Below are 18,176 nucleotides of genomic sequence, written 5' to 3' on the forward strand. Positions count from 1 at the left end.
AGCTTCCTTGCAGGGACCCCACAAGAAACATGGCTTAGAAAATTTACAAGAATGTAAAATTCAGTCTGTGAAATAGTATCAGTTTAAAAGGAAATATAAATGTACACATATATTCCATTAAAATTGTAACAAAGACTCATTAAAAGCCTTTTGTAAAATCTAAATATTGCCGAAAGTATGTTATTTTAATCTAAAAATCTAAAAAAAAACAACAACAAAAGCAAAAATAAACCAAACAAAAAGCCAAGCAAACAAAACATTCCACTGGTTCTATAAACACTGATGCTGGCTCTTTGTTTGCTTGTTTGTTTCTTTGGGAAACAAGAGTCTGTGCTGTGGGCAGGCAGTGTGAAGAGGAAGGAAGGGGGCAAATTCACCTGCTTTCTTCTGAAAGTAAGGTTGCAGCAGCCAGGAATCTTTGGCCTCTTTCCCAATAGTGGCTCTGACTCCTACTAAAGCCTCATGTCACCTTTCTGAGGGACATTACTCTCATTGCCCTGACATCCTGGCTCATTAGGGTTTCACCCAGGAGGCTAACTGGCTTCTGAAGTGGCTGAACGGGGGTTAAATCCATCACAAAATGATGTCACGAGTGTTGTTGAAGGATGCAGGAGGTGGTTCAGATGAATTTCCTGACCCTGTGAACTATCAAGGCCAGGATGTCCTAAAGTGGACCCCTTCAAAAGTTGAAGCCCAGTATGGTCTTCTTTCTAAGGGCAGACAAAGAATGTCTTTGGTACTGGAGGTGGCTTTCCACAGAACTTCTGGCTGTGCCTGAGAAAGAGGGTGCTGTCTGGTTTCCTTTGACTCTGATAATCATCATTTTCCTGTCATCGGAGGCCACTGAGGCCTGGTAACAAACCCCATGATTGCAACGATTATTCAAGGCTGCATTTTGCTCACAGCCTGGCAGGACCCTCACCAGCAGGAGAAGACATCCCTTTGCCATCTTTCCTTTAAGATGACAGAGATGGCTGAAGGTTTTAAGCAGCTCCCCAGGGCTCCGTGGTGCACCGCATCAGTGTCTGAAGGCATGCTCCAGTCGCTGTCTCTGGCTCTCTGACAGGATTTCTCCCTATTTCTTTGGTGAGTGTCCTACCATCAGTCATGGCCAAATTGATGGGGAATCGCTGGGATTCTGTAGCTCTGGGAGAGCCTGGTGAGTGTGGGTCATAGTGCATCCTTAAGGAGCTCCAACCAAGCGGCACCATTAACATTAGGTTACTAGTTCAGAATTAGCTACAGATCGGTTAGCTAAGTTACTGGTTTGGGGTTAGCTACAGATCAACTGAGAAAGGGGAAGGATCTGAATTAAAACGAGACACCGATCATTATGTTGGCTGGTATTCTTCAAGCGAGGTGTAATGTCCCAGAATTTTAGCAGAATGCAGGGACTTGGTCTTCCAATTAAAAATTATATATCAGCTAACATTTTAAGTTGTCACCAATTTCACAGTATTACAAGTCAAATAATTCTGAATTTCTCTTGAGAGTGAATAATTTATCTTACAAAGAATCTAATCTCTTTTTAAAATAAAATAATTCTGTAAATATAGATTTATAGGTGTGATTTGCCTTGCTGTGACCCTGTGATGACTGAGCAGCCTTGAAGACATCTGGCTAGTCTACCTAGTCACAAGACCCTTTGCATCCTAGGTAGTATCGTCGGTTCCTGGGTGCGAGCTTCGCGTTTCTGTCATACCGACTGGTGCCATCACCGGTCCTAACTTGCAGCTCGGGCTAGATGGGAGTGACGGGACACAGAGGAAGGGACCGCTGACATTACTACAGCACATGCGCCAGACAGGTGCTCTCCCTTTTCCTACAAAATGTCCAAATGAAAACGGCAGATCTGTTTTGAAAAATGAAATTGTAACAGCTAATAGCTTTGGAATCAAAGGTGTGCTGTAAACACATACATGTGTATCTATATGCACGTCTGTGGATGATCAGTGTGCCTGGTGCCCTCAGAAGCAGAAGAGGGTGCATGACCCCCCAGGAACGGGAGTTATAGAAGGCTGTGAGGCACCATGTGGGTGCTGGGAATTGAACCCAGGTCTTCTGGAGGACTCAGTGCTCTTCACCACTGAGCCATCTCCCTAGCCTCCTATTCAATTCTGCTGAAGACCAGGTTAAGACATGAGTTACTTTAGAGAGCAGTCTATAGCGTATCCAGCAAGCCAACACTCTGGTGCCATTTAACATGGTGCCTAATGAGCCAGCACTGCCTGTTAAATCCGATGATTTATGGAAGGAACACAAAGAGGGGAGGCTCAGAAAGGCAGGATTGATGGTTGTGATAATGGAGCTGAACCTTTTCCATGGGGAATACAGACTTCACTGGTGGCAAGGGGGTATTCAATGGCAGCCTCTTCACCCAGTCTGGGATAGGGAGGGGCCCTGGGGCTTCTGCCTTTAAATGGAGAAAAAATAGTAGCTGCAGAGGAGCCAAAGCCAGCTCTAGGAGGGTAGAGAGATGGGTGGTGATGGGAATTGGTGGCGAAGACTCCCCGAAGGGCTTGGATGCTGAACCACATTGGTGTACTGCTGGATATTCATGCCCATCAATTCACAGTGAAGCTCACATGCTCAGAATCTGCCTCAAGAGTGAGAAACCGGCGAAAGGTGGGCGCTTAATCGTTCACTGCTTCTCCAATTGGGTTGATCCTTTTCTGGGTGTATCACAGTGCTGGTCAAAGCTTACACCTGCTGTTTGAACAGAGATCTGCAGTAGTGAAAGCAGAGATTAGAAATGAGAGGGAAGAATGCCAACCCTGGCCTTTCATCGGATGCCTCATCCAGCTCCGTGGCACAGGCGGCTGCAGCAATTCGCTCCAAGGGAAGCAGCTATAAGGAGAGAGAGCAACCTCCTCTCGGGTACCCGCTTCCAAGAGCGAGCCCCGCCTCTTACCTGTTATGCCTTCCTGGTTGTAGCAAGTCTTGTGCATCTTCCCCATGAAGAGTTCCAGGCCGATGATGGCATAAATGATGATGACGAAGAGCACAAGGAGGGCAATGTGCAGCAGAGGCACCATGGCCTTGATGATGGAGTTCAGGACCACCTGGAGACCTGCGCAACAAAATCATCAATAGCAGCAACACGACCGCCACCTCCCCGTTTGAGCCAAGGCTGCCTAAGGTACCATGCTAACACGGCCTCCTGCAATCTCCTCGACAGCTCGAGCGGGAGCCAGGAGTCCCATGTTTTAGATGAGGGAAACAGAGTCTCGAGGTCACAGCCCATGAACGAAAGGGCAAGAATCTAAATTCAGGTTGGCTTGACGCCAACTCTGTCCTGGAGGCACATCCAAGTAGAAGGATCAGCAGATGCTGTACTTCCAAGGGGGAGAACATGTTGTTTTCATCTGTAGCTATCAAGATTTTAAATAGCCCATCTCTGAGACAGTGTGTTTTCTCCTGGAGCTTGGCACAATGAGAACTCACTGTGACTACCCACAGCCACACAGGACTTAGTCATCTCCCGGGCTTCTCAGTGGTGGATTACTAGAGCCGATCATCAGCCCACCTGCTCTCAAACACAGATCAGCCTGATGGGGAGGAATCCGGGAGGCTGTGATTTCCAGTGAAGAAATTATCTCACCAGCAGGATACAGCTGACAACCACTGTATCAGGGCCAACGGTGTATCCCTAATGGTACCTTCCTAGTGGTAAATAAGGGACCACTGCATAGTCCACAGTTCTACCAGGGGAAGCATCACCTGATCGTCACACTCAAAAGCTCCACAGGAAGGGACTTCTTATTTAACAGCATGGGGCTTCAGTTTGGGGACGAGGAAAGTTCTGCAGATCAGATGAACTGGCGCAAATACACAGTGTGCCCCTGGGCCACACTCGCAAAAGCAGTTAACACAGAAAACTTTGTCCTGGACGTATTATCAAGAAAAATAAACTAAAAGTCCCCAGAAACCATTGGGAGGCAGAGGAGTGAATGGACAGTCCCGCGGGGAACACTCATCAGGCTGCCACAGAGTCGGCAGGGCAGAGCGATGGGCATGTAGTGGCTGCACCAAGGATGCTCACTAGGAATGCTACCAGGAAGGGGCTGTGACCGGACAACGAGGTGACAATAACAGGTTACTCTGAAGCTTGTGGCAGTCCCTGAGCACTTTCTATGGACAGCAAGCACACTAGGAGTCTGTGTTCCAGGAGAGCAGGAAGAAGACAGCTGAGAGAACCGTCCTGAGGGTGCCTGCAGCAGCCAGAGGAGAGCAAAGCCCATGCAAGTCCCACACGGGGTTGGCACGTTTATAGCATCTTCATAGGACTTGCCATCTTCCCCGGTCCTCTCAGACACCAAGGTCTTTCTGTACCGTTCTTCGGCATTGCTGTGGCCAGTAACCCTGGATTACCACCGTTGGCCACATTTCTCAAGTTCCTAAGCTGTCACTAAAGTTCTGAGCTGCAGCCAGTGATTTCCACAAGACTAATTAGAAGAACGCTCCCCAGATAGCAAGCCAAGCTGAGGAAAAGGAAAAAAAATTAAAAAAGAAAGCTAGAATAATTTTACCTGAGAATTAATGTGAGCGCTTCATAGGCTCCCATTAGATCCAAACGATTCCATTAATTAGCAAGTTGTACACACATTAGCATTAAAGTTTGCCAAGCCATGAAGAAAGCCGAGTCGCAAAGCAACTTCCAGGAGAGGCTTATGGGTGCTGAGGAGTCTTCTAAGTGCTCCCGACAGGAGCGAAGAACCCCATCTTGGCTGCCAGGCCACCAGGTCTCCAGCACTAGCCTCCAAGCGCCAAGAAACAGACAGGCGACAGACATAGAAGGAGATGCGCTCTGGGTGGAAGCCAGACAGGTCACATAAAAAGCCACTCTGGAACCTTCAGTGCCTCTCAGGAGGAAGGCCAGATTTCCTAGAGCTCCGGAGACACTGTAGGGTCCACTACCCCCCTTCTCCATGCAGTCTCTGCCCTGTCCCGCTCTCTGAATGTCAGACAAATAGCATTTCTCTTATACTTAAAGACTCCTCAGCCACATGTCACAGAACATGTGGTACCCGAGGATAAAAATGGAGCTAGAAGTACCTATTGCTTCCCGGCATTATGACTGTCAGAACACTGACCAAGACGTGCATCCCTCACACGACTGTGGTGCTTCCCACAACAATCAAAACGTGACACACAGTTACAGACGGTGAGTAATATTTAAGATGACAGTAGATGGCTGTGTGACTTCTTAAGGCATTTATTGGACTGTCAGAGTTTGATTCCTGGGAGTCACATGGCAGAAAGAGAACTGACACTCACAAGTTGCCCTCTAATCTCCACGTGTGTGCTGCGGGGCACGCACGCACACACACATATACACACACACACACACGCACGCATAGACAAGCAATTCACAAGTAAGTAAAATGATGTGCTTAATTATTTTGAAATGCTCATGATAAAACGGTGTGGTGACAGTAGTAAGGACAGCATCTTGTACCTGTTCCTTCTCTGTACCCACAGGCCACCTCCAGCAACTGGCTTATACTAATGAGATGTGTGCAAGTGCCCTGCAGGACATTCACTGTACGAGGGGAACCCCTAGTGTGCAGTTCTCAGACACAGCACCGTTAAGGATGGGGCAGCTGTACTGCCACCCCACAGCACAGATACAGGTACCATTCCCTCCACTCAGAATGCCTTATCTGAATTTTCCCTGGCACCCATTCTCCAGCTCCCTCCCCAAGAATCCTCCAAACCCCTCATCAGAGCCATTTCACGTGAATTGTATGTTGTGAATGCTATGTGAGTTAAAGGGATTTAAAACATTTACATCTGTCTTTCCACTTAGGTGGCATTCTGTGAAGATAGACCGTGCCTGCTCTTTTCATCAGCAAGGCCTGCTTGTGAAGCTCATCCCCGGGGCACTAGGTAAATACTGGCTGACAGCAGAAGCGTGTTCTCTGAGCGGCTGCACCATAGGGCTGGTTCTACAGTAGTGCGGTCAGTTGTCCAGTTGGCGCAGCATGGACAGGTGACTTCAGGAACCAGGAAGCACTATGAGGAAGACACCATCTGGACGCCATAGCAGCCCATGTGTTTCACTCAGCCATCAACACTGCTAAGAGTTATGTGCTCTGTTCTTTGCACTCCTACCTCTCTGGTGAACATAGCACCCACTTGAGCTTCAGCCCAGGAGTGCATTCCCCAGACTCCCCAGCCAACCAGATTCCAAATCCTGCTAGCTTCATGTTCAACTATCCCCAGACTCCCCAGCCAACCAGATTCCAAATCCTGCTAGATTGATGTTCAACTATCAATAGACCGGCAGAAACTATTTTACTATATAAATACTACATGCTAATTACAGAGAAAACAGAAAATGCTTATGAAAGAGAAACATAGTTTGGGGAGGTACAATCACTCACTGTCTCAACCTCAGAGAGACATCAGTTAGTTTTTCATGTATGTATGTCTGGGGGACTTCAGTTCATGACTTTCCACCCACTTTCCATCCTCTCGGACGTTCAGCTACCCAGCCCTCCAGCTCGCACGCCTTCCCTGCTCTCGTGCGGCAATTAGATTGTTCTTATCAAAGGACTCAGTGGAACACGTCACTTTTAAGTGCACCAGTGATCCCTGTCATTTACAGTGACAAGTCCACCTCCTCCTTTGCTGTTTTGGTTTCTACGGCTCCTAGTTTCTCCTTACAATCCAGCAGCATGCCCCGCCGCCTGGAGGTCCCTAGCTTCATGCCTCTCTGCCTAAAATGCTGCTCCCTGCCTGCCCTAGCCAGAGCTCCTTGAGTCTCATCTTGTCTTCTCATCTTTGTGTTCAGGCATGGAGCAGAACTCCCAGAGTGAAATAACACTAAGCACAGGGTGTCTTCAGAAGGCAAAGGGCACAGCAGCCAAGGGGTCCGCAAGCACAGCAATCACCCAGAAAACTGAAAGTTACATCACAAGATAAGATTCGCGGTATAGGACAAGGAAGAAGGTGACAGGGCTTCTTGCTAGTATCAAATGATTTTCCCATGACTTGGGTTGCTGTTTTCAGGACGGTGGGGGATAGTTATTTTGATAAGACCAGAGGAAAAAAGGAGGGCTAACTAGGAAGTATCTAGGAACAAACAGAATCGGTCCAAGAGCATCCCTGTGTGCAGAGGGCACGGGATACCTTAAAAGTATCGTGATCCTCGGGGGAACTCACTGACTGAGTGAACGAGCTCTTGGAAAGGGCTTGGGGAATCGCAAAGACTGGGTGAAAGATCCCACCGACATATCGAAGCCCTGTAACCCCACAAATCGTGCACTGAGAACACCCCAGCTGAGGTACAGCTGTTGCTATCCCATTTGGATTATTCTGCTTCCTTCTCACAACTCTGAGAACTAGATGCTATAAACCATAGTTGACAAGGCAGTACAAAAAGAGGAAATGACCTGATTATGGGGGCACAGCTAGTGGATGGTGGCCCTGGGAGCAGAAGACAATTCTGACTCGGTTCGTCTGGGCTGGGACGTGAGTTTGCATTTCCAAGCAAGTCCCAGCAATTACTAATGCTGCATGCTGGTTCAGCACCACTATGCAAGGCAAGGCCTCAGAGCACCTGGTCAGTAGGGAGCTGCAGCAACTGCATCCACAGCCTTCCCGAGAACTCTGAAACAGTTTAAATGCCATGGAGGTGTGAGTTACTTCTAGCAATCCCATACTTTTGGGGTATTTGTAATTAGTAATACAGGAAATGTCCATGTGAGATACCGAAAACCACATTGCCAGCCCGACTACACTACAGACTTACTGATTATGTTTTTTGATTACTTAGTTTTGAACATATGAGCACGGCAGAGGATGACACAGGAAGACATATTCCTGTACCCTTCACCCCGGGAACATAAGTGATGGGCGCTGGGGTCACTACTTCCAGTAGCAGTAAGAGCCATTCAGCAGAGTTATGGGAGAGACCAATGACTGCATCCAACACTACGGCAAAGGCAGGAGCTTAGCATTTTCATCTGACAGTGACCTCTACCATTGTCACTCTGCCTATGCAGCACTCTGAGGGCTGCTGGCCTCCTCTCCCCAGCCAGCCTAGGCTCCACCTCCACCGCTCTTTCCCTGCCTGTTTATCCGCGATTATTCTTCCTCTAAAAACTCCTCTTGTCCCATCTCTGCAACTGTAGCTTTAGCTCTCTGTGACCCGGACAGTTAATTCTTCTCCTTTACTCCCCCGTTCCGGGACCCTTTTGAGGGCTGACTATGTAAGAAGCACAGAGATGCAGGCCTGGCCACAGCAGCTTCCAGCTAGATAGGGAAACAAATGACCAGATGTTTGCAAAGCCAGCTGACTACAGTCCCAAATATTACAGCTGAGTGGAAGTCATGCAAACACAGTCGCTCACCTATGAAATTCTCAAATAATAAAAAGAGAAACATATAGGCAAAGATTTACCTATTACTGTAGAAGCGTCTTAAACCATATATATACATACAAAAGTTTAAATGAAATTAATCTTTGACAGGGGGACAGTACCCCAGCTAGATACCATATGCTAACAAATAAAGTACCAGTACCAGGAATGAGTTTTTATCTTTTTAAACTATTTGCCGGAGGAGTCCCATAGACCCCAAAATATTACAGGTTATTGCCATTATTCTTGACTACCATCCAGAGTTTGATGGTAAGAGCCTATTGCTGAAGATATAGTATAAACCTGAGTCATAAAACATGGAGAAATCAAGTAGTTATTCACCTGGAAACCCCATCACAACGGGCTAGCTTTCATTGGAAGTGACAGATAAACTACCAGGGGGAAAATGAATCACCAGTTTTATCCAACTGAAACCCCATGAGCTACAACAATGACTGCCCTGGCAAGATATGCCCCCTGGTGCAACAGTGGCATGAAAGGGTCACTAATCACGTTCTGGTTGGGTTTAAGGCCTGATTCACATGATGGAATCCATAACTGGCACCACCGTTGAGGTAAAAAGATGTGGCCAGGCAGTTATAAGCTCCTGGAAGAAAGTACTACTAAATTCTGCTAAATGAAAATATTTAAATAAACCACATCCTAAGGACTCACCCCTATACCTAAAGATTGGTGGACGTCTCAACCCTCATCAGAGAAGTGTCTTCCTGCAATGGATTGTAATGAACACAGGTCAATATACAGAGAATAGGACTATGGAAAGGCCAGCCTTAAAAGTGGTATTTATGTCACACTCCTCCAAATCTCAGGGATCTCCATAGAAGAGGGGGAATTCAAAAGCTGTGAGAACTAAAGACAGTAGACTAATATAAGCAAACCATGTTTTCTGGACCCAGCAGTATCACTGAACACATGAACTCACAGCAGCTATGACAGTACACAAGACTTGCTTGTGTTAAAGTCAGACAAAGTATTAGCACAGAGAGGGGAGGTGAGTATGAAGTCGCACACCCAGACCAGGACCAATTGGCAATTAACAGCTACTGGAGAGGAAGGGGGAGTTTTCTTTAAGGGTGTGATTCTTGGTAGACTGACCACACTCCAAGGTAGACCCCATAGTAAAGAGTGTTTGAGCAACACAAACTGGTCATAGGGGTTTGGAAGGAAGGACAGAATGGATGGATGGAAGGATGGATGGACAGGTGGACTCAAAGTTGAATAGAAGTTTAAGAGGCAAATATGGACAAAATATATTGTATGAAATTCTCAAATAATTAGTAAACATATTTTTTAAAAATAGTCAGTGGTCAAAGTCAAAATCTACATCAACATTTTCTTTGCCTTGTCTTGTAACTTCAAATAAGGCTTCTCCTACCATGTCCTACCAACCCATCACATTCACAGACCTAAACTGGAGTTGATCTTCTTAAAGCCAGAACCCATAAATATGTGCAGTCATTTAGGCCCTCCCTGCTTCCTTTTTTGTTTATTTGTTTGTTTTTGTTTTTTTGGGACAGGGTTTCTACATGTAACAGCTCTGGCTGTCCTGGAACTTTCTTTGTAGACCAGGCTGGCCTCGAACTCACAGAGATCTGCCTGCTTCTGCCTCCTGAGTCCTGGGATTAAAGGCGTGCACCACTACCGCCTGATTATGCCTTCTTCTTAAACACCATGGCTGCCATTGCCATAGTTTCCATCACAGCCACTGCCATTCTTCCTGTTTCCCGCTTGGATTAGAACACGGGACATTCTTTTTAATTCTTTTAGACCCCAACCCATTCTGCGGCCTCACCCATGATTCATCCCTAAACGTTGCTTCCATCATATCATGGCCCAGACCAGAAACCTGCAGTTCTCCACCTAGATGGCATCTACCAAATTCTCTCCTACAGGAGCTGCACATGGTGAACACTGAAAATGTCTTTGGAGAAAGGTTTAACTTCCAGGATAGCAGGTTCCAGCAAGAAACGAACAGCACACTCAGCAGGATCATTCCATGTTCTCCATGTTCTATGTAGGTAGAGGGTAAAAGGACCACAGGCAGAGCAATAGCCTGGGAGAGGCAGTAATCACCCCATCCTGAAGAGGTGACTGAGGCTCCCCACTGATAGGGAGCAAGGAGGCCAAGACTACCTGGTGATGGTCCTCAAGGAATTGATCAGGGGATCCAACAATACCCTCTTCCCTCCTTCTGAGTTCCCACTCGATTCTCCTTCCACTGAACCCAACTGGAAGCTGGAAGGAAAGGCAGCTTTCTAAGATAGTGCCTTCAGTTGGCATACCCTGGTATAGGAGGGCCTTCTGGATTTGTGTTGCTTTCATTGGTTAAATAAAGAAACTGCCTTGGCCTTTTGATAGGGCGGAACTTATATAAGTGGGAAGACAGAACTGAATTCTGGGAGGAAGAAGGCAGTGTGGTAGACGCCATGAAGCTTCTGCCTGAGACTGACGCTGATTAGAATCTTTCCCCATAAGCCACAACCTCGTGGTGTTACAGATTGGTAGAAATGGGTTAAATCAAGATGTGAGAGTTAGCCAATAATAGGTTAGAGATAATGGGTCAGGCCGTAATTTAATTAATACAATTTCTGTGTGATTATTTCGGGTATAAAGCTTCTACTACTACAATACCAGACCTGACAGCAGAGCGCGGAAAGCCAGTAAGGTGAAGAAAAGACAAGCTAGAACAGGGGGAAGTGTCAGGCCTTCTGTGTAGCACCATCGCCCATCCATTAAAGCCGGCAGGCGTTTCTCTATTTGGAAGCTTGATAAGCTCTGTGAACCGACAGCTTCCTTCTGAAGGAGTGATAATATAAACAACCTTTGACCCTAACTCACTAGTCAACTCCAGGTCCTCATCCCAGAGGTGAACCCAACCCAGTGTGGAGCCCATGAGCCGCCAGCACTGGTGGATGTGCTGGTCATGAGCACCATGAGTTATGACCACTGACTTGTACCTACTTCTGATCTATAGGAACCTGTTGTTTGTGCTCACTAGAAACTAGAGACGTGATGAATCTCACAGAACTGAAGTCTGTGATTCCCTTTAGCTAATGAGACACAGACATGTTTAAATAGTCTCATAAGTGTAATGGCTTTTGTAAGAAAATAGGTCTGAAGCTAGGAAGGGAGGCTAACAGCTCATTCTTAAGTTAAGGAGTAATGGCTGCACTGAGCTTAGGGGTGCCAGCATATTCTCTTTCTGGAAGAGTCTTCCTGTTGCAGGGGGAGGAGTTCTTGCCTGTCTAGTTTCTAGGAGTCCCACATCTTATGATTTTGCATGTTGTCATTTAGATGTGTATGTTCATTTATTTTCAATTTAATCCTTCCATTCAAATATATTTCTGTACCCAACAGAGATTGCTGAACACTAAGGGACACTTGCGTCCCTGGGAAGGACAGTGGCCACCCTGCTGCCTAATGACTTAGAAACCTAAAGGATCATTTTAGATTGGCAATCTGGGTTAGCGAGAGAGAGGCTCGGAGAAAAGGACATTAAAGAAACCCTGCTGTCAGAAGAAAACTGAATATGGAAGGAAGGAGACAAGGTGATCCGAAGCTACTTCCTGAAGATTCAGACATGCTAGGCGTTGTGCTGTTGTGATCCGTGCATCAATTTCTCCACACTCCTAAATAGAAACAAACCAAGGTTTGAATGCGATAAATACCTTGTCCATGTCTATAAATCTGCTCAATGGTAGGGCTGAAATTCAAAGAGAAAAACTTTGAAACTCATACTCCTTAGCGACTATCCAGGCAAAACGACAAATTGCTCATAAGGCCCCGCCCACTGTGCTCCACGTCAGATGAAGTTCTCTGTCCTCTGGTCCCCAGGGAAGCCTCACAGCTCTTCACAGCGCGTCTCCCATGACAACTCTAGTCCAGCAGAAGACCCTACATCACAAGGAGCCCTTATCTGCCCACCCTGTTGCTCGCGGACTGTATCTTTCTGATGTACACAGAGCAGAAACAAACCCCCTTGGGCAACTTCCGGGGGCTCCGAGGCATCAGTTCCTCCCATTTCTTATTCTCTTTTAAAAGCTACGGAAAGTGAAGGCAGGACACAAGGTGATTTATGACAGGCCAGTGCCACCCAGGATGGAAGAGACCATTCCTAGCTCTGTAGATAGCCTATGTTCTTCTCTGTCAGCGTCCGCCATTGTGTCAGGAAAGTGACTGCATGGGCAAGCTAAGATGCAGTTATCACAGAATAACAACTGCGAGTAAGTGTGGAAGAAACATTTAATAAAATTCAATACCCACTTATTCTTCTGTCTTGCTGGATTTCTCATGTTTTTTATTCTTGTTGAATCTTCTTCCTCTGTTCTCTCTACAGCTCAATAATTCTGTTTTCAGCCATGTCAACATTTACTTTGAAATTTTTTAATTTTAGCTTTTGTAGTCTTCGCTTCTAAACTTACATCTGGTTGATTCCCACATCTTCTGGCTCTCTGGGAAACTACTGACCTTGTCTTTGATATCTTTATATTCAGTAAACAACATTCCACATTCTCTAGCTGGCGAGTATCAGTACCCAGGTCTCCTGTGCGTCTTTTTTTATTGTCTATAATCTTTGCTCATTTTCATTTATTTACTTTGTTTCCCTGCATACCTAGTTATTTTATATAACGAGTTACTTATTTTCAAAAAAACTGCCTTTCAAAATAATTTGACAGCTTTGGCGGTGTTGTGTTTCTCCAGAGACTTTTCTTCTTTGTTACTGTCAAGCATCTTTTCCTAGTGTTCCACAATTCAGAAGATCTTCCCAGCGTATCAAATGCTGTCTTCATCGGGACAGTTGATCCAAATGACCTCACCTGACATTTCCAATAGCAAGAGGAGCCTGCACTTCTGAAGAGAGACACTACGTGAGGGAAATCGCCCCACCGTCTTCCTGCACACGTCACTCCGAGAACTAGAGAGTCGGGTCTCTGAATGCCCGTGGCTACTTTTAGAATAAAATTTCTGGAGAGTGGGCTATCTGCGGAGTGACCTAATGATAAGGTTAGATAGGAGGGGACAAGATGGTAAGGTCACACCCATCACATGTTTTTACTCTTAAAAAAAGCAAAGAAAGTGCAGCTTTGGGGGAAAATGATGAATTTTCTCATGAGTTTGGTGGCAAATCACTCACTGAAGTGTTACCGAACCAACTCTCCCTTTCCATATTTATACGTATTTCTCCAACACATACTTTTCTATCCAAGCAGCTCACAACTTCCTCTCTTTTGGCTACGGTGCTATGAAAGCAGGAACCATGGTTTGGTTGCTGTCCACTTGCTCATGACGACCGCGAACTATCCGCTCATTCTCCTTCGCAGTTTCAACAAAACGCGCATCATCTCTTCATTCTGGTCCAACTAACACATCAGTGGAAACTCTGCCGCCAACAGTTTTCATGGAGGTGAACCCTCCAAACATTAAAAAATAAAAAAATCATATAATAAAAAAAACCTTATATATCTTCAGATTGTGAAGATGGCTCGGTGAAAATGGAATTTGAGGGCTGAGGAGCTTGGTTTTTCAATTGATCTACACCAATAAGAATAAAACCAAGTGTATACAAGCTCAGAACCTGAGCTGCCTGCCAAGGAATTTAAAAGCTTAGGAAGATTCCAGAGTCTCTATAGCATATTACCCATGATTTCATGGCTCATAAAAATCACCAGACACACAAAGAAAGGGGATATGCATCCAACACAAAATGAGACTCTGTAGATGCTAGTAATCTCAACGGAATGGTTTCAAATAGGTGTGACATGCATGCACTTGAACACACACACACACAGAGAGAGAGAGAGAGAGAGAGAGAGAGAGAGAGAGAGAGAGAGAGAGAGAGAGAGAGATAAACACAGCTGGTCTAATAAGTATATTGTATTAAAGAGGGAGGAGAGGGACGCCATAGGTGGTCGGGAACTATATTAAAGGGAACCAAATTAAAACTCTATAATTAAAAAGCAACTGCCACAGACAGAGGCAGGCAGAGCTCTGTGAGTTTGAGGCCAGACAGGTCTACAAGAGCTAGTTCCAGGACAGGCTCCAAAAAGCTACGAGAAACTCTGTCTCGAAAAAACCAAAACAAACAAAAAAATAAATGAACAAATAAAACAAAAGAAAGAAAGAAAGGAAGGAAGGAAGGAAGAAAGAAAGAAAGAAAGAAAGAAAGAAAGAAAGAAAGAAAGGAATCATCCAATCTGTAGAACACAGACCAAAAAAAGAAGTGGGAAAAATGAACAAATAAGGACAAATGGAATGATCTGTGATGACTAAACACGTGTGCACGTGGGGCTCTGGAAAAGGAGTGAGAGAACAGAAAGCAGCATCTGAAGACGTAGCACCCACTTATACAGCAGGAGACCCAGAAACGGCAGGTAAACAGGCACATAGGAGTCTGTATTTCGGTTTCTTCACTAATTTACTTAAGCCATCTGATTGTTTACTGAGAAACAGTAACATAGGGTATGATTATAAAATATGTATACCAACAGAAGAAGACTAGTGAAATTATACAATCATAAAATTGTATAATACTGCACTTGCACCTCTACGTGTAAGATCTGCTAGTTTTATCGACTATAACCTGCCCTTCAGAAAAGCTGTCACAGTCTAGATCTTGACACATCTCAAAGGTCCATGCATTATAGGTGTGGTCCCCAGGATGGCATTATTGAGAGGTGACAGAAACTTCAGAGGTGGGACCTAGTGCAAGACTTGGTCACTAGGGGTGTGCGTGTCACTTTGAGGAGGGAGCAACTGCACCAATTAATCACAGATGAGATTCTCTGAAACCATGAGCTGAAATGAGCCGCTCCTCATAAAGTTTCCTTTTTCAGCTTCTGTTGCAGCAACAGAAAGCTGACTGACATGAGTGTTATTTTAGAATTCAAGCATTGAAAGCCTGCCTTTTGTAACTAAACCAACTTGGAACCCAATGAAAGTAGATAGGAAGTTGAGGTCATAGGAATTAGGAAATCCTACAGTCAGTAGCCTTTACGTTACCCATCCACTGGGGTGTGACCTCTTATACTGTTTATGTCCTCATTTGTTACACAGTTGTTTATTGTATAATATTCTAATATGAAGTCTTAGTCTTTAAGTTATATAGGTATTAAGAATTATGGATCGATAGTCATCTATGTTTGCCATACTTATAGTTAGACTAATCAGTTCTTTTGATACATAGAGATTGTATTCTGCATAGATAGGTAATCTTCAACCACTTAAAAGAGCTGTAGAATATGGCATTTAAATAACTTAGAGTTCTGTTGAAGTGAGACACGATTGCTCCTGGCAGCATCAATCTATTCCTGGGAGAATGTTGAGCACTGAAGGCACTCCACTCGGAGTTTGTTTCCTTCTTGGCAAAATTGGCTTTTGGGCCCATGCCTCAACTACTGACAAGGTACATGGTATCTGGAAATGGAAAAGGACTGTCAAATCTTGCCATGACAGGGTAAGATGGTTTTGAAAAAGATCTGTCAGTTAATCTAGGTCTTAGCCAAAGTTGGTTGCTTCAACGTCGCAAATGAGACTTTGGGTGATTGCTCAGGTAGCCAGTTGTCTCTGTTATTTGTTGCACATTTTGAAAGTTGCTTGATTGCACTTCCTGTTTACTCAAGTTATATTATTTCCCTTCTCAGCTCTTCAATGGGGTTGAAGATTAGATAATTGTAGTTACTTTCCTCTTATAACTTGGACAAGTTGTAAATTTATTATACAAAACTTAAACTCATTAGGATAGGATAATTATTGAATATATTTGTTCTTATTGCATATAATTTTGTATTAAACTTAGAACTCTTTTATTTAAACAAAGGGGAAGGTGCTGTAAGAAATCCTATAGCCAGTATCCTTTAAGTTACCCACCCACTGGGGTGTGGACTCTTATACTATTTATGCGGAAGTAGAGTGCACATCTGACCTCTTTTCCAGCGGTGGGATTTGGTTGCTGTTCTCCGTTCCAGCAGAGGATTCTGATGTGTGATCCTACCTCTAAATAAATAACCATCTATTATTCTCAATTCTGAGCTAGTATGTGATTTCTTTTAAGTGTCCTTCTTCAAGTTGTAGTACGCTTCCAATGTATAGAATGCAACCCTAAATTTCTAGCCAGCATCCACCTATTGAATCCTCAAAATTTCCGTAAGACAGATGCAATTTTAGCCCCCATCTTATGGACTAAGGAACTGGGGCACATGGCAAGCCCATGAGGATTCTGGGAATGTGGCCTTCAGCAGTTTTGCTGCTGTCATTTAACTAGAGACTGCAGGAGTCTGCATGTGGAAGTGAGCACAAGAAAGGCATGCAGCTCATGGTCGGCACATCGATCATTTACCAGGATCCTGAATTCCTTTGTTTTCATTTTCTTACTTTCCAGCACTTAGTATGGGTCACTTCAGGTCTAAGCAGACTTTATGGTTACCATTAGTTCTAATTAAGTACTAGTCACCTTGCTATTGGCTGCTTTTGCATGGTCGAGATTTCCAAAAAAGGTCAGGCACAGAAATGCCTGTTGACTTTTCACGTGGCATACCGCCCACCTCTGATCATGCCTGTTGACTTAACATGTGGTATATATACATAAACACACACACACACATGCACACACACACATGCACACACACACACATACACACACATGTATATATACATACATACCAACACCTAACTGACCACTACTTTCTCAGGAGCTAACACCTGGAGGGATTTGCGTAAGGTCACAACTTGCCAATGACTATCAAAGTTCTAAAATTAGTATCTCAAAAAGAACTCCTAGACCACTGTTATTCTCTATTTTCAAAATACAGAATGACAATGCTCGGGATATAATGCTAGGACAGTTTAACCCTCTCGTTTCACAGCTAAGAAAGCCGAAGTCTCCTGGACAAATGAAAGTCAAGCAGCTGGCTCCATGCAGGCATAAATCCATGCTTGCTCACCTGCAGGCCAACTTCACCTCTGAATCCTGAGGTGGCAATAGAGCGATCCCTCATTATCCCTTGTAGGCCAAAGGATTCACGACTTCTTGAAACGCAAGCATGCCCACACCTTGCCTATCAGCTCCCTCATTCTCCCCAGCTAGTCCTCTCTGTGGAGCAGCCCAGCACATCTGTCCGACTTCATTCTTTAGCGCCCACCTCCCTGCATTCCTGAGGGTGAAGTGTTGCAGGCTGTCCTTTCTGCGTATAAATCAGGGGTGATATCCCTGCCTCCTGGACCACTGGGCCGGCTAATCACTCAATCAAGCTCCTGGAGTCAAAGGTTCACCTTGAGGCTGTCCACTGCCTCAATGGGCTACCTCCTGCTGCCCTCCTGCTTGGGTTCCTTCTCTTTACAGGGCGAGGATCACACTCCACAGTACATTTAACTTCGCTGTTGGTGGCATGGATTCTTTGTCACTGATATTTTTCTTTTACCCCGCTCTCCCCAATAATGTGATTCCTCCAGTGTAGGCAATACTGCTATTTATTTTTTGTAAAACTCCATGGCAGCAGAAATGAGAAAGCATGAGGTGCTCACTGGATGAATTCACTGACTTGGTGACCTCGGGGTCATTTTCTCTTATGACTGCTGTGGCTTGTCCAGGGATGGACCGAAAAGACTTTATTGCTGGAGGGGAACAGGGCTCTATCAGGAAAAGGTTTGTTATTATTTGTGGTGTGCATATTATTAATCACAATTTATATACAGAGAAACTGGGGCAAAGCAGAAAACAGAGAAATGTAGGCAGCAGAGCCAGGCCTAAAGCTGTGACCTGGTAGTATGTGCCACAGACTACCTGGAAGGAGA

At 45.0% G+C, this 18,176-nt stretch overlaps 1 protein-coding gene across 35 annotated transcripts in view; it reads right to left on the reverse strand.

The window, feature by feature from the left end:
- Positions 1-18,176, reverse strand: part of Cacna1c (calcium voltage-gated channel subunit alpha1 C) — a 662,482-nt gene that overhangs the window by 173,944 nt on the left and 470,362 nt on the right. For all 35 annotated transcript variants that reach the window (XM_050148320.1, XM_050148321.1, XM_050148333.1 and 32 more), the window contains exon 6: positions 2,912-3,070. In XM_050148320.1, the coding sequence (XP_050004277.1) occupies positions 2,912-3,070 (159 nt within the window). The remainder of the gene's footprint in view (positions 1-2,911; positions 3,071-18,176) is intronic.

The sequence above is a fragment of the Alexandromys fortis genome, unplaced genomic scaffold, assembly GCF_014885135.2.
Source record: "Alexandromys fortis isolate MF-2015 unplaced genomic scaffold, M_Fortis_MF-2015_v1.1 scaffold_59, whole genome shotgun sequence".
NCBI classification, from domain to species: Eukaryota; Metazoa; Chordata; class Mammalia; order Rodentia; family Cricetidae; genus Alexandromys; species Alexandromys fortis.